Here is a 24,366-nt window from a genome sequence, read left to right as displayed (position 1 = left end):
AGTGTTTTGGGATGTTTAAACTTCATAAAACTAGTGGGATGTTACTTGTATTGTTTTCACTTATCTATTCCTGTCATAATGCAATCCTGAACATTTACATGGTAAATACCCTTGCAACTAAGTTACCCATCAAAGAAATCTTGTGAAATGCTAATGAAGACTGAAGAACTTTAACAGATAATGCTAATTTCAAGCAAGTGACCATTTGGAGGTCAAAAGTTTAAATGCATTCCTCACCCAGTGGGTAGAGAGACAGTCAGTGTGTCTTCTGTGAGAAGATATAAATATGGACACAAGGAAAGATCGTTCATCTCTAAACTGTTTGGATTCTAACAGGGCAGAATAACTGGTTGAGAAGATAGAGATCCCCAGAATTATTCTGGGTAGCCCTGGAAAAGACTTTTGGGAAACTGGCAGTCTGTTACATCACTGCTGCTATTTGGAGTTATAAGCTATGATTTAACTGTTATATTTAACCAGCTTTAACCTCTCAATAACTCTCATTCTTTTTGCTTAGCTCATAAACCTATAGTAGTTTACTAAGAATTGGCTGCCAGTGTTGTCTTTGCTGTGAGATCTGGAGTATCAATTGATCTGGGATAAGTGACTGGTCTCTTGGGACTGGGAGATATCTGGTGTGGTGTGATAATTTTTGGTTTTAATAACCTTTTATCACAAAGTTCAGTTTGTCTGGGTGGCAAGGTAGACTGGAGAGGCTAAGAGGGGGACTGTTTGTGACTCCATGGTAAGTGATCCAGGAGTTCACATTTGTTACTGACTTGGTGAAATCTAATTATAGAACATACCACCAGCATGGGATGTCTGCCCTTGTTTTCTGACGGTCTGGCCCAAGATTGGCACTCATAGTTGTGAGTCACTCCGGACAGCGTGACACATGGTAGATACTCTAGAAATTCCACTGGAGGTGATACAAAAAAAGTCATACAAATTACAAGATACCTCACTTTGGCCTCCCATGTCCATTAATGAAGGCTTGTTAGAACTGGCTAAGGACTTGTGGCAGACTTTAACATTAGTGGCACCTACTTCCAAAGGAGCCAGCTAGCAATATCCAGTTCCCTCTAACATAATTGAATATATTTATACTCATCCATCCCTAGGTCACTAGTGGTGGCAGTTGTACATGAAAGATCTAAACAACAGGGATATCCAAAGCTGACTCATAGAAGTAAGGATCTAAGAAGCTTGATTTAGTCAGCAGTAAGATCTACTCCTTAACTAATCTCCAGATGTCCCAATTCATTGAGAAGCTTCCACAAGATCAGAAGGAGGAACTAAGATCTCTAGTGTCTGAGGGGCAGTTAGTGGCCCAAACATCCCTGCAGTCTGTTCTATATGCACCTGATATGGCCGTGTGTTCAGTGTCCACTTCTATTGCAATGCACAGGGCTTCATGGCTCCAGTCTTCAGGAATACACTGGGCCAAACTATCGTTGAGGACCTCCTGTTTGAAAGTTGTGAGCTATTTAATGCTTGGACAGATGAAGTTCTCCATTTATTCTTTAAAGGATTCGGAGCCATGCTCTGCTCTCTGGGCATTTATACACCAGTCGCAAGGAGAAAGCAAACCAGATCCCAGAGCTTCTGCAGAGATGAAACCCTAATGACCTGTTCTTTATATAACCAGTCTATGAAGAGCACACTTTTAGGAGCCATATTATCCACTAAGAGAGTTGTGGAAATTCAAGCCCTCATGGTGTTCCATAAAGACTGATTCACCTGCCAGTTTTCTTCCCCAAGCCCTGCTCAAACCAGGGGAAAGCCAAACTGCACATCCTAGATGGAGGGTCAGGGCTCTTTCATGCTATTTGGACTGGACAAGGCCCTTCAGGAGCTCCCCCAGAGTGTTTGTAACATTTGCACATAAGACTAAGGGTCAGACAGTATCCATTCAAAGGCTGTCTAAATGGGTATTTAATTAGATTATCTCCATCTATATAGGTTAGAGCTCATTCTAAGACGTATCCCTATTTCAGAAATTTGCAAGGCGGCTACATGGCAATCAGCCCACATTTTTACCCAGCACTATTCCAAGTTGAGGCCACAAGATCTGGCGTCTGTTTCGGCAGAGCTGTCCTGCAATCCTTGTTTAAATAGGACTCTGAGCACCCACCTCCTGAGTATGAGGTCCCTGCTTGCTAGTCACAAGAAGTGGAATCCATGTGATGATCACACAAAGCAGAATGGTTGCTTTACAGTAACTGTGATTCTTTGAGATGTGTTGTCCATGTGGATTAATTGACCCGCCTTCCTTCTCTGCTTCTGCAGAGTTATATTGATGAAAGAACTGAGAGATGGTTGGGCCCACTCTGACCTTTATGCCCTTTGGGGTGAGGGGGGGAAAGGGGTGTGAAAACACCTGGGGGCACAGGGAAGGCCCAAAAAAATCCAATTTCTCATGCATGGGGCATATGTGCACCATAAGTGAAATCTATATGGACAGCTCATCCCAAAGTTACTGTAAGGTAATTTTATTTCTGCTGGGGCTGAAACATCATTGTTCATCACAGTAATTCTTTTCCCTGGCCTTGCTTTCCCTTCTGGGAGCAGGGTTCTGAGTTTTGGCAAAGCCATGTCAAGTCACATAGCGACAAAGCACTATAAAAAGCTAGCATTACATCACTGAAGAGAAGCATCATGTTACAACTGCATACACCAAAGGCAGTGAAAGATGACTAATATTCTGCAAACTGGATTTTCAGCAATGTGAAATTCTTTACCTACTGTGGTGTCCTCATAGACCTGCCTTTGAGCTCAGTTGAATAACTTATCTGAGATTAATGTACCAGCCACAAATCAGATCAGAGGAAAACATTGTTATTTTCTGGTTTGCAGTAAGAAAGGGTGGTCCTCTGTTCTTGTATTTTTCCACACAACTCTGAATGCTGGTAATGAATGTTCTATTTCTTGACCTGAATTGTGTAGTGGTGTTAAGCAGAATACAAAGAATCTATGCTATAGAATAAAGCTGTATTTTTTTCACTTCATTGTACAGTACAAAGGACAATTTCTTTTCTGATCTCAATGTCGCTCAGGTCTATTTTGCCAGAAGATCATGGATTCAAATTTAAGACTTGCGTTCATACTCAAAATGCTAATAAAACATTAAGATTGCAGACTTAAAAGTACTCAGAATCAGGAAATGCAGAAGTTAATTTGAGCAGCAACGTTACCATTTCTATACAAATGTGAAGTACGCATCATATTTTCTATTCTTGCTTTGATTTTGATTAAATGTGGTGTTTAGTGTATGGGGCACACTAAAGGCTGTCAATAAAAGGTAATGATAAATGACATAGGGATGACATCATGGATCAAGAGGGGCTAATAGAGCCCCTTTATACAGCTCTGTTGGAACTGTCTGGAATAGTGCATTGAATTGTGGGCACCATATTACCAGACAGAAACTGACAAATTGGAGTTCATTCAGAAAAGATCAACAAAAATGCTCTCAGTGCTGGAGTAATTGACTCCAGGAAAGCTGAAAAGAGCTAAATATGTATAGCTTGAGTAAGAGATGACTAATGTGAGATAAGTTTGTAACACTGAGGATAGAAAATAGTTGTTTAGGGGTGGTACAAGGGAGTATAACAAGGAAATGTTTAAGTGAATATTACAAAAAAGCTTTTCCTGTTAAGATCTATTAGGCTGTGGAATAATCTCGAGAAAGAAGTGGCAGAAGTCCCATCATTTGGGCATTTAAAATTAGTTTGGGCAAAACACCAGAAAAGGTACTATACTTATAAAGAACAATTCTGCACTGACATAGTAGTCCTTTCTCATTTCTGACTTGCAGAAGTTTTTGATATGTGATGGACAATGTGACTGAATTAATGATTTTAAGGAATTTTAACTTTGCATTGTCTGACTTTAGTGATTTTTTTCTCCACTGTGCAATCTTAATGTTGCATTAACACACGTTCTTTTTACATTTAATATAACAAGTCCACTAGTTCTTCATACAATCTCCATCTTGACTGCTACAATCTGTCTAGTGATCTGAACAAATGCTCCCCAGGAGTATCAATCTATCATAGGCTCAACTGCAGGCAGTGGCATCACTTATGAGGCTTAGAGGTCTTCAACAATCAAAACTTTTAACAGCTGGCACTCTCCAGAAAACAAACAACTCCGCAGGACAGATCCTGCCAAAAATACAAAGTACCCAAAAGACCAGCATTACCAGATTCATCATTCCCCAAGGCAGAACACATACCAGCAGCTTAGTAAAGCATGTTGTGAACAAGTTGCAAAAAACTTTAAAGACTAAAAACACCTGCAGCTATAATTAAAGAGGCCTCTTACTAAGCTAAAAATAGACTTGTCCATTTAAACTTAACAAAGCTTGAAAGTTAAAGCAACTAAATTAAGAACCGCTGCAGGCCAGCCAGAGCCACAATCATGGCATTTCAGCTATTGCCTTGAAGAAGGTGCTGCCACTCAGCCTTCTTTATGTGATTAATGCGCTGTGCAGAGTAAGATAGCAGGGGATAGAGTGGACGATAGCTAAGGTCTTGTCCACACTGGCGATTTGCTTCGGTTGCCGCCTGGGTTGTACTGCACTGCTGTGAACTCCTAAAGGAGACTGGTAAAGCCCCAATTTCAAGCAGGGATAAGTTATACTCCCATAAACAGTGTTCTTACTCTCTAGGGTTACACTGGTGCAGCAGCTACACTGATGCCTGTAACTGGGGCAGATAAGGTCTAACACAGGGGCGGGGATTGGGAACCTATGGCCCACAGGCCAGATCCGACCCGTTGCTTAATTTCAGCTGGCCCGCGACAAGTGTCAGTGCCCCCGTGGCCCTGGAGCCATGAGTGCCGGCTCACCCTGCCGCGTTGGGGGAAGTCCCAAGCCTCTGCACCCCTGCGGGTGGGTGAGTTGAACATTTTATATTTCTCTCTCTCTCTTAAAAAAAACAAACCCCTAAATTAAGTTGCTTGTGTGTGGCCTGTGATTGATTTTTTTTCTGTGGGTCAATGGCCAGTGATAGAAAAAATGTTCCCCACCCCTGGTCTAAAACCTTAAAGTTTCTGGGGATCTTGATGACCCAAAACAACAATCTTTAGATTTTCTAAAGAGCTTCAAAACCAAAACTGATGCAGGCCTTTCTCAAACTTCTCCCAACCCCGAGCAGTACTTAAATAACAAAAAAAAAAAAAAAAATTAGGTCAGTTTATCTAAGGTTAACTGTAGTGCTCTTAGCATAAGGTGCTAACTGAAATAGCAGGAAACTCTACAGGCCTATACCCAAGAACTTTTTTTTTAATACTTAGTCATTTTACCATGAGACAAAACTTCTGATACTCGAATCCCCTTGCTGACAGTTTAAACAAATTGATTTAAAAATCACTGGGAAAAAAAAAAAGAAAAGTTAAGACACTACTTAACATACCAACATGTTCTGGGGGTCTGTGAAAGTGCTCATCACTGGATTAATGCAATTCTGGGATAAGCAGCGATAGGTTTATCTGAAATCTTTTTTGTTTTGTTTTGTTTTTTAAAGTGTCCAGTGACTGGAATTTAACAATCTTAGTCCCATTTTCTTTTTACTTTCTAGAAGTTTACAGCAAACTCCCTGGTAGATGTGCCCCATCTACATTTCTGACTGGTTTGTACTTATAAAAAGTATAACCAAGTTTAAGTAGCCACAGATATGTTGCCTTAGCATGAAGAAACGCATTTGTTCGCTATTTTTGGACACTTTTCTTGAAGGGGACACTGCTTTTATCAGTAAGAGTCTAAGGCCCACATTCACAAAGGGATGTGAGTGTTGTGATGCTGAGTGCCACAATACTCTGTCACTGCCTGCCTTTTAACTTTGCTGCTTTGATTCAGTGCTCTGACACCAGTAGCCAGCCTACAAGCATAAGGTCCCACCCTGGCTCCTACCAGCCTAGTTACTACTTGCAGGATGACCTCAACAATCCCTTCTGGTCCTGAGTTGCCCCAAATCTGTGTCCCTAAGTTTTAACACTCAGATTTTTCCCTTCTGGTTCATCACCCCTGAAGGGATGAAACCTGCTTCCAATTATCAGTTCACTCTGGCATGCACGCTCCATTCAGTTTGGACCACAGAGACCTGCCTGAGGTAAAAATAAACAAAAAGTTTATTTAATAAAAATATCATGGATTCAAAGATGAAATCATAAGCAAAAGCAAACACATACGAGTTACACAGAAATTAAGCGCAGAGACGCAATCTCAGGCTTTGCATTTTGATATTTGCTAAATCCCCTTCTCTAACACAAGTTACCTATTGTCGCTGAGCAGTTTCCCGGCAAGCCCTCTGACTAGAGGGGATCCAGTGCTTTACAGACAACACCTTACTTAGATGCTGGCCCTCAGTTTCTGAATAGCCTGCACTTCAAACTTCTTCCCTTTTAATAGGATTTGCAGGATTTTTTCCTCCATTTTCTCAGACTATGGTAATTCATGATTACACAGAGCAGGATTTTCCCCCCAGATTGAGGTTTTCTTTTCCATTTCCGGGGTTATCTGTACTTGAACCGCTGCAGCATCTATAGCTTCAGTGTAGACATTCCCTACGCCAAGGGGAGGGGTTCTCCTGTCAGTTTAGGTAATCCACTTTCCCAAGAGGCAGTACCTAGGTTGATGGAAGAATTCTTCAATCGTTATAGCACTGTCTACACTGGGAGTTAAGTCAGTTTTACTATATTGATCAGGGGTGTGGATTTTTCTGACCTAATTTTCTAATGTAGACTAGATCTCAAGTTGTTTCAGTGTTTTCCCATTAATTTTAATGGTCCATCATTGTCTCTTCTTTGCTGGGCAATGCTAGGTGCTTGGAGCCAGTTTAGTGTAAACATCTAGCCTTGGAGGTGCCCTCCCTGCCCGGTTGCCTCACCACGCCGCTGGGAGGTGATGATGTAGTTGCACTGTAGTTACAATTGCAATTTTCTACACACATACCCATGCATAATCCATAACCATAATCTCTAGACATAGCTCATAATGACCATCAAACTCAGGACACTGTAAGTTTTCGTAAAAGACCTTTACTTGATATATTTTTATACACAATAATATTGTCTACAACCAGTTGATTCGATTGCTTGTTCGTTGGGGTTCAGAGCCTCTGTCCTTCCTTTGGGGTGTCTGGACCCTGATTGTCTCAGGTGCCTAGAAAAATCATTGGAACAACAATAGAATCCATAAAGCCTGAGTTAGGTGTCTTGGCTCCCTGTACAATGAATGGGGGGGACAGATGCTTCTTAAGGTCTGTCTACACTGCAATTAAAAAATCACAGCTGGCCCATGCCAGCTGGCTCAGGCTAAGAGGCTGTTTAATGTTGTCTAGATGTTTGGGCTCAGGTTGCAGCCCGAGCTCTGGGACCCTCCCAGCTTGCAGGGTTCTAGATCCTGGGCTCCAGCCCAAGCCTGAATGTCCTACACTGCAATTCAGCAGTCCCATAGCCTGAGCCCTGTGAGCCTGAATCAGCTGGCACAGACCAGCCACTGGTTTTTAATTGCAATATAGCCATACCCTTCAACTGAGACCCACAAAACCCAGCATAGTAGGCACAGAGCTGCCTGTGCTAGCCAATGGCAGATGCCGATGAGAGGCATGTGTCCAATGCTCTAACCCTCTTACCAAGTTCGGGGAATGTGTCTGGGATGCAGCAAAGCACCTCTCTCTGCCTGTGATCCACAGCTGGGAACCGCTCTCCTGGAGTCGGGTGGCTTAGGCGCCTAAGTCATGTCCAGCAAGAATGCACTAGGCACCTGCCTCACTCCAGACAAAATGACTGGGAGGAGGACAACAACCTCCATCATAGCCTTTAGCCCAGTGGTTAGGGTTCTCATCTGGACTGTGGGAGGCTCCCCGGGGTTCAAATCTGCCCTCTGACTGATGAGAAGTATTTGAACAGGGATCTGCTCCCTCTCAGGTGAGTGCCCTAACCACCGGACTGTGGGATATTCTGATGTGGGTCTCTCTCCATCTCGCCTATTGAAGTGGTTCTGTTTTAACTGAATAATCAAGTATGAACTGGGCCAGAGAGAGCAAGAATCACTGCGCAGTCCAGTGCACTCGGTTGAGAGGTGACAGATCCCTGTTTATATCCCTCCTCCGCAAGCAGATGGGGGACTTGAACTGGGCGTCTCCCATATCCTGAGTACCCTCACCACTGGGCTCAAGGCGCGCTCTCCTCCTCCGTTTTGTGTGGCGTTAGTCAACCCCTGAGCATGCCAACTAGACTGAGTTGTACAGGCAATCTAAGTGTTCCTCTGCCTATCTTCCCCAGTTCATGGATCGTTCTGAGGGGCAGGAGTGAGATGGGCCTCTGGATGCTTCACGCGAGGCAGCAGTGCATATGGCCAGCAGCAGAAACATCAGCTCTGAGGGAACTTTTACTGCAAAAGCTTTGCTGCAGAGTGAGTTTGGGCACCTACCGGGTTAGACAGCAGCTGAGCAGGAGTTTTGTGGATTGTAATGATGCCTAAAACTGGACTTACGTTCCTAAATCCCAGAGTTAGGCACCTAAATACCTTTTTGGATCTGCGCCTACCTATTTATATGGCCCCCATAGGCATAGTAACTGATTGTTTCATAGATGTTAATCAGTTTATCCTTGCAACACCCCAGTGACATAGAGAAGTCTGGTGTTTGCTATAGGGTTGCAAGGGGATAATTTCATCCAGGGGTTACTGGCACATATTCAGAAAAGGGGACCATCATTTCAGATAGCCCAATTAACAGTACTTAAAGGACACTGCAGGTGTCGATTGCCTTGAACTTTTACCTCTGACCAGGCTGAGTTCTTCAGCAGGGCTTAACACAGGGAGTGGGGAGTCCAGGCAGGAAACTGGAACAAAAACTTTCTGGGGTTGGATGAAAAAATAGTCCTTGAAGACCGGGAAGAGAGAAGCAGAGACTGCTGGGGGGCAGAATGAGGCCAAGTCTACACTATGGACCTATATTGGTATAACCACATTGCTCAGGGGTGTGAAAAATCCTCACCTCTGAACTACACAGTTATACCGACCTAACCCTTGGTGTTGACAGCACTGTGTTGATGAGAGAGCGTCTCCTGTTGGCATAGCGACTGCCTCCTGGGGAGGTGGATTAACAACACCCTCGGTATAGGAGCATCTTCACTTAAGCGTTATAGTGGCACAGCTGCACCGGTGCTGCGTTTTAAGTGTTGACCTGCCCTGACTCTGAGTCTGCAGAGACTGGGGTGTCTGAGATAAAACAGATAAGCGTGCAGATTAGAATCCCTTTTCTTTTGTTATAATTTTTTTTTCTCTGTTGAGAATAAACAACACTTTGTTTGGCTAAGGCTGTTTTGGGTCACTGTATTCACCACCGGTCACTGCTCCTGAAGGGAAGATTTGCAGCTGAGCAATCATGTTTGGCACACAGGGTGTGGTAGCCTCAGCCCTAAGAGTGGGAGAAGTGCTGTATTCCATCCCAGAACAATTGGAGCCAAGAGGCCTAAAATCTGAGGAGTATGAACTCAGAGATCAGGACAGGAGACACAGGTGCAGCTAGCCTTGAACCTGTTTCGTCCTTGGCCTCTCCTATTAGATCTGTACTTAGGCTTCTGTAAGGCATTTGATTTGGTACCTCACAACACCTTGATTTAAAAAAAACAGAAAGATATCAAATCAACGTGGCATACCTTAAATGGATTAAAAGTGCCTAACTGCTAGGTCTCAAAATGTAATTGTAGATGGGGAACTGTCACTGAGAGGGTGTGTTTCCAGGGGGCCCACGAGGATTGGTTCTTGGCCCTGTGCTAGTTAACATTCTTATCAATGACCTGGAAGAAAAGACAAAAGCATCACTGATAAAGTTTGCAGATGACAAAAATTGGGGGAGTGGTAAATATTGAAGACAACAGGTCATAGATTCAGAACTATCTGATCACTTGGCAAGCTGGGTGAAAGCTAATTTAATATGGCAAAATTTATTAATCTAGGAACAAAGAACGTAGGGCATACTTACGGGATGGGGGACTCTGTCCTGGGAAGCAGTAGCACTCAAAACAAATTTGGTGGTTGTGGTGGATAATCAGCTGAACATGAGCTCCCAGAGTGATGCTGTGGTGAAAAGAGCTAATGTGATCCTAGGATGCATAAATAGGGGAATCTTGAGTATTTTACCTCTATATTTGGCAGTGGTGCAACTGCTGCTGGAATATTGTGTCCAGTTGTAGTAACAATTCAAGAGGGATGCTGATAAATTGGAGAAGGTTCAGAGAAGATCCACAAGAATGATTAAAGAATTAGAGAATGGCCTTATAGTGATAGATTCAAAGAGCTCAGTCTATTTATTTTAAAAAAGAGAAGGTTAAGGGGTGGCTTCATTACAGTCTGTAAGTATCTACGGGGGAACAAATATTTAATAATGGGCTCTTCAATCTAGCAGAGAAAGGTATAACACTATCCAATGGCTGGAAGTTGAAGCAAGACAAATTCAGACTGGAAATAAGGCATATGATTTTAATGGTGAATAATTTAACCATTAGAATTTCCCAAGGGTTGTGGTGGATTCTTCATCACTGACCATTTTTAAACCAAGATTGGATGTTTTTCTAAAAGATCTGCTCTGGAAAATGAATTTGGGGAAGTTCTATGGCCTGTGTTGTACAGGAGGTCAGACTAGATGACCACAATGGTCCCTTCTGACCTTGGAATCTTTGAGACTGCCAATAACACTGCTATTTAGTGTCATTCGGGTAGCAGTTTGTGTTATGTGAATACTTCTCTACTTAGAACTGGGCTGAAACCTCAAACCCCATTTTGGAGCCATTGGGAGAGCTTTATATTCCATTACACGTTCCCAAGTCATCTAAAATCCCTTTGTGCTCTGAACACTAATCTAGAACCTCTGCTGTTATATCTGTAAGGGCTTGGCTACACTTACATTTTATAGTGCTCTAACTTGCTGGCTCAGGGGTGTGAAAAATCACCCTCCTGACTGCTGCAAGTCAGAGCGCTTTAAAGTGCTATTGTAAACAGGTTCCGAGCACTGGGAGCTAATCCCCTCTTGGAGGTGGATTACCAAGAGCACTGGGAGAGCTCTCGCCCAGCAATCATGCGCGACCACACTCACGCTTCAAAGCGCTGCCACGGGAACGCTCCCACAACAGCGCTTTGAAGTTTCCAGTGTAGCCATGCCCTAATTCTCTAACTGGGCAGATATTTCTCTCTGCCTTGAATGGAGGTGAGGGTGGATAGCTGATGGTGCTAAATGTAAAGTGGGAACAATTTGTTTTTCATGAATGCAATGGGAGAAGTGAACATCTGCATTTAAGAATGCCTGAAACTAAATAAATCCCTTATCTCCCCCTTCCCCTTTAAAATATTCGGGCAATGACCGAATGACTACATGCAGCATCGTATTTAATGTTTCACTGATTCATTAGGTGGTCTTCGCTGTCCTGTTTGATAGTTTATCTTTTTCCCTTGAGCTGGCTTGATTTTGCTGGCTTGTCAGTAAGCACTGTTTTCTCTCAGAAGGGCCATTAAATCTCTCACCTGTATATCCTGTGCAGAGCTGCAGTTAGTAGATAAGGTCTCTCACAGCTGAGAGCATTGGTATTCCAACCTCTGTCAAGGGCATTCTGCCTTGGGAAAGCATCTCAAATGACAATGAAAATAAAAAGACATGTTAAATAAATATCCTTAATGGGTAGGGCTGACACAAAGCCACAAGTAAATGGAAGTGATTTTAAATAAATATTTTAAAAAAATTAGATCCCCAATCATTAACAGAATTCATCAATACATTTGAATTTGACAAATATATATAAAATTACAGCAACGTCTGCCCCGAAGAGTTATAATCGAAACAGACAAGACAAAGGATTCAGGAAAGGCGTGCTGACCTCCTGTTGAATACCTTGGCCTGCATAATTTGCCCAAAGGTCATGTAGGATATTTATGGCACAGCCAAGACTTGAAACCAAGCCTCTTGAGTCCCAGTCCTGTGCCTTAACCAAAACCATCCTCCCAAAGTGAACTGAAGTAATTTTTTACCTACCATGACTCCTAGTTTATATCCTTAGGGTTTTGGACAGCTCCTGCAGCTGTTGATGGTCCTAGTGACATCTCAAATGCAGTTAAGACCTGCACATCCTGTGCTGTTTCAGTCATTATTTTTAACTGTACTGGGGTAAAACCAAAACTCTGAACTGGAGTACTGAAAGGTAAGAGGCGGAGGGGCTGTTTGTAGGTAGAGATGAGCCTGCGCTGTAACATTCACATCTGGATTTTGAGCACTCAGGGTTCTAGGCATTCACACCCATGGCTTGTAGTAACCGTAGTTTTTAGGAACATAACCAGTTTAATTTCTTTTCATGATTTCACTAAGGGCTGGCTCTAGCCTTGGAGACCATGTGTGTTTCGGGAGACCTTTCTTTTAAACAACCTCTCCCGCCATCAACCCAGAACCTTTCCATTCTGCTGGCCTGCTGCCGACTCCTAGCTCTCCAGCCTTACCAGATTAATTGAAAAGGCTCATTTCCCCCACTGTCCCCATTCCTGAAGCCCATTTGACCACCCTTTCACACAAAATCCTTCAAACTCTGTTGCTGTTACAAGCACCTTTATACCTCCCCCACCCCCGATTTGTAAACCATTCTCACAGTCCTCTGACGGTGAGAGCATCTGCCGGAGGTGCTACGTATCGTATGTGGCACAGTTCCCCATAAAACCAAGGTCTAGCCTTGATTTCACTTCACTTTTAGGCAGCCCTCAGTTTTGGTATTGCGGAGTGAACTTGTACGTAACACATGCTCAACAGGTTGAGCTAATAACTGCGCTTTGATTTCCTTTCTTTTGAATCGCTGTGTAAAAATGAAAAGAAGCAGAAAGCCTTCTAATCTACTGGGCTAATATGTACATCTGGGAGGTAGGGAAGTATTATCCTCCCTGTGTTCTAGATGGGGAAACTGAGGCACAGAGCGGCAAAATGACTTGCCCAAGGTCCAGAAGTCAGTGGGATTACTTGTGTGTAAAGATAAATAGGCATGTAATCTGCAGGATTGGGGCCTTTCAGTATAAGCCATTTTGGATAAAGACTGTGTGTTCTGTAGTTGCAGTCCCTAACACAATGTGACACTGACCCCACGTGCTACTACAGTACAAATAACTAACGAAAATAATTGCACAGCTCTGCCTCAGAGCTGAAAACTAATTGTATTCCTAAATGAGACTGCAGAATCAGTGGTCCTAGGGACATCGCCATTTATTTAAGTACCAAAGTGCTTTTTGACCTTGGCTAGATTGTATTTTCTGATTGTTGCTCATCTGTTTTATGGAGGACCTCTTTTCCGTGTGTGCGTATGTGTGTGTTTAATCTTGGACTACCAGATTCCTTTTTCCCTCTCCTCTTGCTCCCCACTCATCTTAAAAGTAGGTTTGGAGAGCTAGAGATGCTCTCATAAGAGAAATTTCCTGAGCTGCAAAAGAGCTAAACATTTCTTACCGTAAATAAAGGTTCCCTTTCCAAAATTCAATGACAGCCAAGGCACCCTGTAGCTAAGGATTTTGCGAGCTCTAATGTTCCTGTAGCTAAAAACTTATCAATTTCAGGAGATCATTTTAGCATTGACTAAGCTTTTTTTTTTTCCTAGTCAAAATTCTATAACCTGTTGTAAATCTCAAAACCTAATGATTAGAAATACCAAGTATTTCTAGCTGAAACACTCAAAAAGCCTCATGATTATTTGTTTAAAATGGAGGTGGAGCAGAGAGGGGCTTTTTTCAGTGTTCTCGTCAAGCCACAATTCAATGGAACTTTGGATGGAGGGACAGTTGCAGCTAGCAAAGATTGATGGTATTGTAGGTGCTGGATACACAGCTGCTGCTTGCTTACCATGAAATTCCAGTTAATATATTCTGGCCTGAGAAGATTTGGATTTGACATACAATTTATCTAGTTAGCATCACTGAAAAAATTTAAAGATGCTTTATTTGATGTCTTCTTTATTGATGGTCTTCCTTTAAAAGTATCTCGCCTCTGGAAATTTGTTCAAGCTTGATAATACTTCAAAACTTAGAGCAAAAGTAGTCCCATACAGATGGTTTTTTCCAGGGCCTAATTTATTATGGTTTTAGCCATTTACTACATTCCTGGAAAATTGACTAATGGGTTTGGATCTGAAGCTTTTTGGCCTAGGAAAAGGTCATATCCCAGCAGAGTTAGAATCCACATGTAGCAACTTAAAAAGAGACTTCATTGAATAATTCAGTCTGGAACGTTCATTGGCCATTGTGCTTGGGAATATGGGTGGGGCAGGGCCTCTGGGCTGGTGTTTTAGCCAACAGTGAACCCATCCTCTCAGTATGGGGAAGGCTCAAGAGTGGTTCAGAGGTGTGTTTATGGATGCCAAGAAGATACTGTCCCCACATCCTGATCCTAAAGAATGCAGCTGACTTTGAAGAAGAATCAGTTAAATGTCCTTGCCCTCAACAAGAAAAGAATTGCACAAAAAAGAAAATTAATGAAATTGAGAGCAAAATTCACCATTGCTCACCAATAAACAGTACATCTGTCAAGGCTGATTCCCTACTCTGGCACTTGGAGTGCAGAAGGTGGGGGCCTGCAAGGACTTTAAAAATTAATACTTGCCACTCCAGGCTTGTATTAAACTCCCAAGGTTACAGCTTTTCTCTGACCTTGGATTGGTAGATGCTGCAACCACCCAAGTGCAAAACCCCTTTGAGAACCCAGGAAGGCTCACTTGAGAATTCCTTCTTGTGGGGTACCCTCAAGCCCTTTCCACCCCCCACTCCCCTGGGGAAGAGCTGAGAAGAAAAACAAAGGAAACCAGCTGTTGCCACTAGCAAATTAAACAAAATGTGCACAAACCTCTTAGGACACAAAAATCCAATTCTGTTCTTAAAAAAAAAAAAGGGGTAAATTTTATTTAAAAAAACAAAAGGAAGATAATACATCTGGTAACTTAGGCTACTGCTAGATTTAAAAAGAGCAACTACAAGAATTAAGCAACAGGAATAGTTTTTTGAGGTCCAGCTTAAAGGTTACAAGCAAAACAAAAGCACCTGGGGTTAGCGCAGAGGAGTCCACAAGCCATAAAGAGGAATAAAAGGGATTAAACCTAATCACGTCTTTCTAGATATTTCCTGATTTATTTACATTTCTGGGGTTTTAGAGGAGTAGTTTCTAGGTATGATACTGATGATTTTTCATACCTGGCCCCAAGCTTCTTACAGCTTAACTGCTCCCTGTCTGCCTCTCCCCGAGAACAACAACAGACAGACAAAAAGGGAGCCTTGTTTCAATTTTAAAAAGTTCTAGCCTTCCCATTGACTCTTTTGGCCAGGTGCCCACTCACTTCCTTTTACCTATGCATCACAGTAAGACTTTTTAACCCTTTACAGATAGAGCAATTAGAGAACAGCTACTAAGATTTTATAGCTACTGGCTGGCTGAGTGTCCATAAAAGGGAGCTATTCCCCCCCCCCTTTCATTTATCACAACATCAGTAAACAAATTATTACAAGATGGGGCCAGTTCAGTGTTTTGATATTTATAACACACACAATGCCTTTTTATATCTACTATCTATTTTATCTAGATAAAGCCGGAGTATTTTTAATATTTATGATGATTGGACTTTTGGGGGGAAAGCAACAGATCATTTATAAAAATCTATTCCTATGTGCAAGAAAGCCAGGGAGCTTGATGAACTTCTGCTCTCCCCTCATGTCCCTTGCAGTGAGTGAGTGGTAGTCGGAGGGAGAAAAAATCCTTAATTGTGTGCTCTGACACACACCTGAAAGACTCCATGGTCCATTTGTGCGATTCCATTCAAAACCCAGATGGACAGCTGGGGCAAGGACCATTTTATTGTTTTGTGTTTGCAGAGTGCCTAGCAAATGGGATCCTGGTCCAGGACTGTGGGCTTCTAGGCATTACCATAGTATTACCACCATTCGTAATAATGTGCACAATTGTCACATCCTGAGAGACACTGTTGCACCTGTTCATGAATGATCAACTGCAGATATTTCCAGTTCCCAGGTATTGTGTATCTGATACTGGTACTGAGAACTGGATCTGATAAGATACAGCTACCTCCTCAGAGATGCTGAGTGCCTTCTGTTCCCATAGGGACAAATCAGGGGCAGTTTGTTTGAGGACCTCAGGATTTGACCCATTTACTTCAGTAAGAGTTGAGGGCACTAAACACTTTTCGGTCTCAGGTCTTAAGCTCTCTAGGCACTGCTTAGGTTTATCAACTTATGATTTAATTGCAACTGTGATCATTTTTTCATATTATTAATTATTTGTATAGCAATAGTGCCTAAGAGCCCCAGTCATGGACCAAGGCCTGAAAGATGGTCTCTGTCCCACAGAGCTGATCTTCCATTGTTTCTTGTTGTCTGAGCTCTTCTGTCTGAAGGCTTGGCCATGATTCTTCTCTCACTCTGGTGTAAATCAGGAATGGCTCCATTAGTGTCAGTGGAATCACACTGGTGTATGTGTGGGGGGGGGGGTGGAAATCGGGCTCCTAGAGTTTTGGTGTTCAGCAATACTGCAAGTTTTAAAGCCTATTTGATGATTTCATAAGGGCATTCATAAAAGCATAAATCTTTTGACTGCCCTTACCCAGACCAGTTTCATAGGAGGTCTCATTTTCTTTTAATTTCCACCTCTGAAGCATCCACACACGGTACCCATCTACATCAGTGCACAATTTTTATGATGGGCAAAGCAAGAAATATTTATGGGAAACTTCAAGTGACTAATCAAAATATGTTGGGAAGGAACTAGGAGAAATGACAGAGGGACTCATTCAGCATCTGGTAAGAGGGTGCAACTCCATTGACTTCATTACATTGGCTGTCTCATGGTTTCCAGATGGAGTTCAAGATGTTGCACTGTAAAGCCTTCAGTGGCGTGGGACAAGTCAACTTGAGAAATGCCTCTATCCCCTTGTGTTACTACCACCATTCCGAACATTAGAAGTGTGATATCTGGAGAGTTTATGGGTTAAATGAATAGGGGCTGAAATCTTATGATGTCTGTTACCTGGCCATAGTTGGTTGTGGGAGTTTGGCCGTGGAAGTTTTTTATTCTTATACAAACTGAAGTAAATACATTAATGATCTGGAATTAATTATGTTAATTAAGACCAGACAAGACTGTAAGGAGAATTTCAGAGAGGCCTAACAAAGCTTGGATAAATGCGGGGCATGATGGAAGATGAAAATTAGTTTTAACAGATGCAAGGTAATGCACATTGGAAGAAGTACGTTGAATTACTCATAAACCCTGCTGGGTTTTATATTAATGTAACCACTTGGCCAAAAAAAAAAGCAAAAAAATGCTGGGTGATGCTGTAGACAGCTCAGTAAAAGCATTTTAATATGTGGTGGTGGTCAAAAACCATACAAGATGTTTGATTGTGTTAGGAATATGTTGGGAATAGGCAAGAAGAGACAGGAAACTAAAATAGTTAGAGGCACAGAAAGCTGCCCTTGTGTGGGGGACTGTTCAGTTTAGAGACAAAATGTATAATAGGGGTATGATAGAAGTACAAAAATAAATAACAGGATAGAGGTGGTCAGCTGGAGCTCCTATTTACTGATTTTTCATAATAGAAGGACAAGGGGACATTCTATGGAATTGAAAGGGAACAAATTTAAAACTTTTAAGAGGAAGTAATTTATTACACAACACATAACCTGTGGAACTCATTTCCATAGGATCTTGCCCCTTCACCTTTCTAGATCACTGTGGCCAATACACTGTCCTTCCTGTCACTCAGGTCCATAACCTGGGCATCATCTTTGACTTGGCCCACTCTCTAGATCCTCACATCCAGGCTAAATCTTGCCTATTTTTTCTGCATAATCTCTCTAGAAGTCTCTCATATATATTTTCTATCCATCCACGCATCTGAAACTCTTCTCCAGGCTGTCTCATTTCATATCTCAATTACTGCAACATCCTTTTTCTCTAGCCTTGACAAATCCAATCTTGCCCTGCTCATATCCATTCAATATGCTGCTGTAAAGATCTTATTCATAGCCTGTCGCTTTGACTATGTCACCACTCTTTGTCCCTCTCCACTAGCTCTCCTTTTTCCACCACATCAAACATAAGGTAGCTGTGTTCACTTACAAGGCCCTCCATGGCTTATCCCTATTCTGCCTATCATCTCTCATTTGCTATCAAAATGCCAACTCTCTCCTGGGATCAGCCAATGATGCCAGCCTTCAATGAGCATCTTCGTGCTTTCTGCCATGCTGCCCCTCATACCTGGGAGGAGCTCCCTGTAAACATCCAGATAGCCACCCTGTTGTCCTCCATTCTTAAAAACCTCTTTAGTCATGATTCCTACAAAAAAAACCTCAACAACAGTTAAACTGCTGGTGTGCTGAGACTGCTGCCAATCATACTAACATTCTCATTCATTTCCTTCAGCTCCCCAATCTGTCTGTCTGTCTGTATCCACCCATTTTCTGTTGCCTTATACAGTAGTTGGATTGCAGGTTCTTTGTCATAGGGACAGTCTTTTTGTTCTGTGTTTGTTTGGCATCTAACACAATGGGGTCCTGTTCCATGACTGGGGCTCCCAAGCACTATCACAGTACAAAGAAGAAAGGATAATTAATGATGAGGACAATTCAGAAAAGGAGTAGATAACTGTAGTAGTGGGGACATCCTCCTTATATTAGATAAGGTACATTTTTAGAAGGTTATATTAGTTTATGTCCTGATGTAGAATAATTAACCACAAACTATGGAGGTCAGGAAGAAACTTCATCTATGATCAGGTTGCTCTATAATTAACTACTGTGGGATTTCTTGCACAGTATCTGGTGCTGGCCCTGTAAGGGAGAGGATACTGGACTGGATGGATTTGGTGTGACAGTTTGTTGCAGGTATTCAAATCCAGCATTTTGGTACAGAACCATTTATTTTCCCCAAAATGTGTTTTAATTTGGAATTTCATTGTCTTTCTGTCTGTGAACCTGATTTATCCTGGAATCTTGCCTTTAGGCTTAAAACAAAAACTGTTTCAATTGAGCAGATATGCCAGCAGTGGCCGTTATTTATGGATCAACACAGATACGAAACGTTACCTGCCCTTTAATATAAAAACCTCAGGAACAAAAAATCAACTTGAAATATTGCCACAAACTATGGGATTAGTTATCATTTATATTTTACTTCAACAAGGTGATAAAAAGAAAAGGAGGACTTGTGGCACCTTAGAGAGTAACCAATTTATTTGAGCTACAGTTCACTTCACGAAAGCTTATGCTTAAATAAATTGGTTAGTCTCTAAGGTGCCACAAGTCCTCCTTTTCTTTTTGCGAATACAGACTAACACGGCTGTTACTCTGAAACCTGTCAAGGTGATAAAGTCTATTTGTGTTACTGGGTCATCTAGGAGCTCTAATCATGGACCCCATTGAGCTAGATATTCTGCAGGTGTGTGCTGGGGCGTATGCTGAGAGTTAGAGAACAGCTCTGGGCCCCGAAGGCCCTACCCAGCCGCTCCCATTGGCCATGCTCATACTGGAGGCACAGCTGCAAAGGGAGCAGCTCAGTTCAGTCTGGGCAGACAGAACAGGGGAGCAGCCATGCACTGCCAGCTCCTGCAAAGAAGCCATCAGGGCTCTACAAAGCTGAGACCAGTCCCCACTGCCGAGCCACCATAGTTCCTTCACCCCACAGACACTGGGAATAACAGGGCATGGTTGATAGAGGAAGTTTCTCTGGAGTGGGATCAGAGAGAACTCCAGGAGGAATCCCGAAACAGATCAGTGTCACTGACTGAGGAACCAAAGCCAGGGTAGGAAGTGGCCCAGGAAACAGGCGTAAGGGCACCAAGCACCTAGATCACATATTTGAGCTATTATTCACATGGTCCTAGGCTGGAACCTGGAGGAGCAGGGAGGGCCTGGGTTCCCCTACCCCTGGCTGTTAACTCTCGCCACGGGGTGTTACAGCCCAGACCACCACCACTAGTGCTGCCAGGTTCAGACTTCAACCCCCCGACAAGGGGTAAATCAGCTTTCCTTCACTGAACTCAAAGCGGTTAAACTGACTTACACCAGGTGAAGATCTGCCCCTGTATGTTCATTAAGGAACAACTGTAAGGGTGGGTAAGATAACGGTGGTCCAGTGAAGAGTCTTCGTTTGAAGAGTGTGTTTCTCCTTCCAGTTGTTTTTTGAGAAGGTTGCCAAATTCCTGTTTGCATACAGCCAGCCCTTACAACTACCTGGTTTTAGTTATTGCTATCTGTGTGTACAGATACAGGATCCAGTCTTGCAATGTGCAAATCACCTCTTGCAAGGTGGCTGGACCACCTTCCACTCCAAGGGGTTGTATTCTGTAGCTTTTCCAGTACAAAGATGCAGCTGTTAAAAAAAAAAAAATCTACATCAGAATATTAGCATAAGCCGTACAATAACAAACACACACTTTGGCATCCTCATTTCCCTCCTCCGCCCCCTTTTTATTTTTAAGGTAGAATAAATAAAATCTTCCGTCCCCATGTTTGACTGCTTTAAATGCTGAATTAATTTACACCCAGAGTGGAGCTTTCAGTGTCAGGAGATCTTTTTTTGCCAGCATAAGCACTCAGCTGAAACAACAGCTATGACTCAGTTGCCAGCGAATTCTGCCTGAATTGATTCAGTCCGAGTTCAGACTTAACACATAATCATGTTCAATTTGATCCACTGCGCTGCCCGGAGATAAAAGGGTTGAAAAAAAAATAGATTTAGCTTATGTCAGTCTTTGTGGTGATGTCATTGCCAGGAGAGATGGAATAGTGCTGTTACTAGGCTGTGCCTGCTCAGTTGGTGGGTGCACTAGGCAGAAGCAAGGAGCGACTCAGTTCAGTGCAAAGAGTCTGCTTCGGAGGCTTACGGCTGTCGTCAGCCCTGAAAGCAGAATTTCGGACTGTTCAATAGCCGTACTGAATCAGGCTTTCTCATCATTCATAACTCTGAGGCCGCCTAACTCTTTGTGTACAAGAGGGGGGGATGCCAGCCCGTAGCATGGACTGTGATGTCTCCACTCTGGTTGCCTGTGTGGTGGATGTGGAGATTTTTACCAATCAAGAGGTTAAGGTATGCACCTGCAATCTGTTTGTTACAGATCCTTCTTGTGAGAGCCTTGAGAGTAATAGGAGTTGGTGTAGAGCAGTTTAAAAGAAGTAGGCAGATGAAATTCTAGTAAAAACACATGCCGTGCATGGATATCTTAATTACAGCAAATGAGAGAGACTGATGATTGCTTTTCATTAGGTTTTGATACGCTAACAGAACAGCCTTCTGTTTACCATTTAATGATACAGGAAAGATGTTGCATAACTGAAGCCTGCATGTTTCATCTTAGTAACAAAAATGACTCATTTTTAATTTCTCAAAGGTATTTTTAATCCAATATCACTCTCCTAGCTCTAAGCTGTCAAAATACCAATTTCTGCTTGACAATTCAGATATGGAAACCGTGCATTGGTTTGTGTCTTAGCTTTAAGTGGCTCATTTTTTTTCCACACAATTGAGTAGCAGCAATTTATTGTGGTCTTCATGATTCCTTTTTTAGAGTCCAATCAAGTAGTACCTTTTATTAAAGGGTTAAAATGTGTAGTGAGTATTTCTGGTGCATCCGCAATGTAGCTATATGTAAAAAGCTGGGCAACATATGTATAATATGAATGACCTGAAACCAAAGCTTGATTCTAAGGCTTAATATGCTACACTCGTCATCCTTGATTTTCTGCAGTAATTGTCAAATAGTCATGGGTAATTGCTCCCTGATTAAACTAATTATCTTTTTCATTTATTCTTATATTACCAAAAGAGAACCCCAATAAATTAAGTTTTGAAAGAGGAATTGTAAGTGTGACTTTCACAAATCATCTCACAGAGCTCAGAGGTAAAATGCAGTGAGATGTAGCATCTTATTTAGAGGACACAGATACAAACAACTGAATACAGTGCACTAGTCTTCCGGTTTTGGAAGGTGAAGGAGGACAAAGGGAGGGTGTGTGCTAATTTAGGGCAAGAATTTGAACCCATTCTTCTAATTACCCACATGAGTAGTCCCACAGAAGTAAATGGGACATACTTGTGTGAGTAACTGCACACCAGTGTGAGTAAAGGATTGAGAATTTGGCCAGTCGTCATTTTCCAGCAGACTGTGCTCTTTATTTAACATTGTATTGCTCTGTTACTGTGCGGTCAGGTGGTACTGTGTGCACTGTGCACAGCTGCTCATGTGTTACCAGCATGAGGCTGTTTAATTCAAGAGGCTGTCCTTTTTTTCTTTTTAAATGCAATAGCTTTGCTACAGTTAGCGAACAGATTCAGAAAGTCCAGTTGCTGATGCGTATTTCAGGGGTGCTTGACAACACTCATGCCAGCGCTGAGATGTTTCCTGTAGTTGAAGTGGTGCAGTGCATACGGACATGTTTGATTGTGCTTATGCTTGTTCATCTAAAAACATCATAGATCTGAAGTTTGGAATTTTAAGAAGTATTCACAGGGACTCACAAGAGAGTGAACTGTGCCTTTTAACACCTTATAGAATTTTATGCTGAATACAGATTATGCAATAAAATTATGGTGCTATTTTTAGAGCCTGTTTGTACTACAATAATGACAGCACCCAATCCAGCTCTTATAAAAGTCAACAGAAAGACTACTATTGACTTCAGTAGCAGTTGGATTAGACTCAGCATGAGTAGTATCATGCAGGAAGACTGGCTGAGGAATGTGGGGTGAAAGAGAGCAAACTGGTTAAGGAGATGTTGAAGGAATTGGCACATGGATCCACAATTCAGCAATTGAGAGGGGAAGGGAGTATGTATCAGACTGTTTAGATGCATGGTTTTTTCTTTGCTTTTGTTGAAAACTTCTTTGACTCAAACATCTGAACAAAGAGCAGGGAGAAAAGACTCTTTGTTAAAAAATTAACATTCCTGACACTTAAAAGGTGGAGAAAGCTACTGCTGCTGCTGTTTGGTCCTCCAAGGAAACTTCCAGCAAAAACAGGGGAGACTGGTCTCTGAGTTCTGCTAGGGACTTCGGTATTGCCTTTGATTTTTACATGGAAGGATCTAAGACACTATGGTGATGGGCATCAGCATAAAACTTGACAGACAGATAGATAGGACTTGACATTGCAGTATTTCTGTGGTTAAAAAATCATTTTTGGGGCACATGGGCAGGGTGATTCGGGGGTGGGGAAGCAAACACTGGCACAACACCTTTTTTCCAATGCCATTAATGCCTTAAAGTTGACTTGCAAAGGGGGAAACTGAAATTCGGTGTTCCTGTGGTTTAAGCTATTGCACTGCAAGATTGCCCGCTATTGTATTTGTAGTGCCCCCTCTCCACCTGGTTACCTCCTTTAATGCCAATCCGCTTACAGGTTTTGATGGACAGGTCTGGGTTCTTTTGGATCCCGCCACCCACTCAGCGGGGTGTATTTTCTTTCTTTTATTCCTATGAAATTATTTGGTGGTGCCTCCACCCCCTTGCTCCTTCCTGGCAGGGTCACCAGGGCAGCATGGGCGGAAAATTCTAACTACAGAGTAATCCCCATTTACTTGCCAGATAGTTGGAGACTTCCATGAAATAACACAAACACATAAAATATATTCAACACAATAATTATGTTAAACAGGAGACAAATACAACATAACAGGGTAAAACACTATTTTTAGGGTCACCGGTACCCACACTGCAAATACCCGTGACTTGATGTAGCAAATGTAAAATTAGTGTCCTGTTGGTATGCATACTTTGCTGGGGCCCTTGATGACCTATGACCACAAAATTCTTCTCTGCAGTGGTTTAGCAGCGTGGCTGACTGGGTTCAGTATAGCCCAAAGGACTCACAAGTGGGAGAAGGTGGTAAATCCATCCACAAGTGTAATACGCAGCAGGTTATAAAATCCTCAAACCCTTAATCCCTGGCTTGAGGACACAGTTCAGGGAGTAGGGGGTCCCCAGAACAAATTCCCTGACTAACTAACTAAACGATGGTGCACTCACAAACTCCATGAATGATCCTCAGGTTCGGAGATGACTCTAGACTCAGTCACTGCAGAGGGGCTGCTCTCTGCTGGCAGGGGGTCCTCCTCAGGCAGGAATCCGGCTGCGTCGGTCCCAGGATTTCCCCTCACCACAAAGGCGTGCCGGGCTCAAGGTGTAGGTTACACAACTACACTAACACCCAAACGGTAGCCTCCTAGCCCAGCCTCCAGTCACACACTCCGCAGGCAGCTTCCCTGGACTAGCAGACAAAGCAGAGCTGACCATGTGGTGACTGGTCTCACCTAGGGAGCTGGAGGGTGAACTCAACCTGGCT

General features: G+C 42.6%; 1 protein-coding gene across 2 annotated transcripts in view; it reads left to right on the top strand.

The window, feature by feature from the left end:
- RCAN2 (regulator of calcineurin 2) overlaps nucleotides 1-24,366 on the top strand; it is a 171,510-nt gene that overhangs the window by 65,076 nt on the left and 82,068 nt on the right. Inside the window, exon 1 of one of the 2 annotated variants that reach the window (XM_074947478.1) lies at nucleotides 20,842-21,116. The exons of the other annotated variant lie outside the window; for it this stretch is intronic. Within the exon in view, the coding sequence (XP_074803579.1) occupies nucleotides 21,030-21,116 (87 nt within the window). The 5' untranslated portion in view covers nucleotides 20,842-21,029. Of the gene's footprint in view, nucleotides 1-20,841; nucleotides 21,117-24,366 lie in introns of those variants that run through there. 2 annotated transcript variants of the gene reach the window in all.

Source organism: Natator depressus, chromosome 3 (assembly GCF_965152275.1).
Source record: "Natator depressus isolate rNatDep1 chromosome 3, rNatDep2.hap1, whole genome shotgun sequence".
In the NCBI taxonomy this organism is placed as follows: domain Eukaryota; kingdom Metazoa; phylum Chordata; order Testudines; family Cheloniidae; genus Natator; species Natator depressus.
The sequence above is the reverse complement of the archived record's forward strand: the minus strand, read 5'-3'. Positions and strand labels throughout refer to the sequence as shown.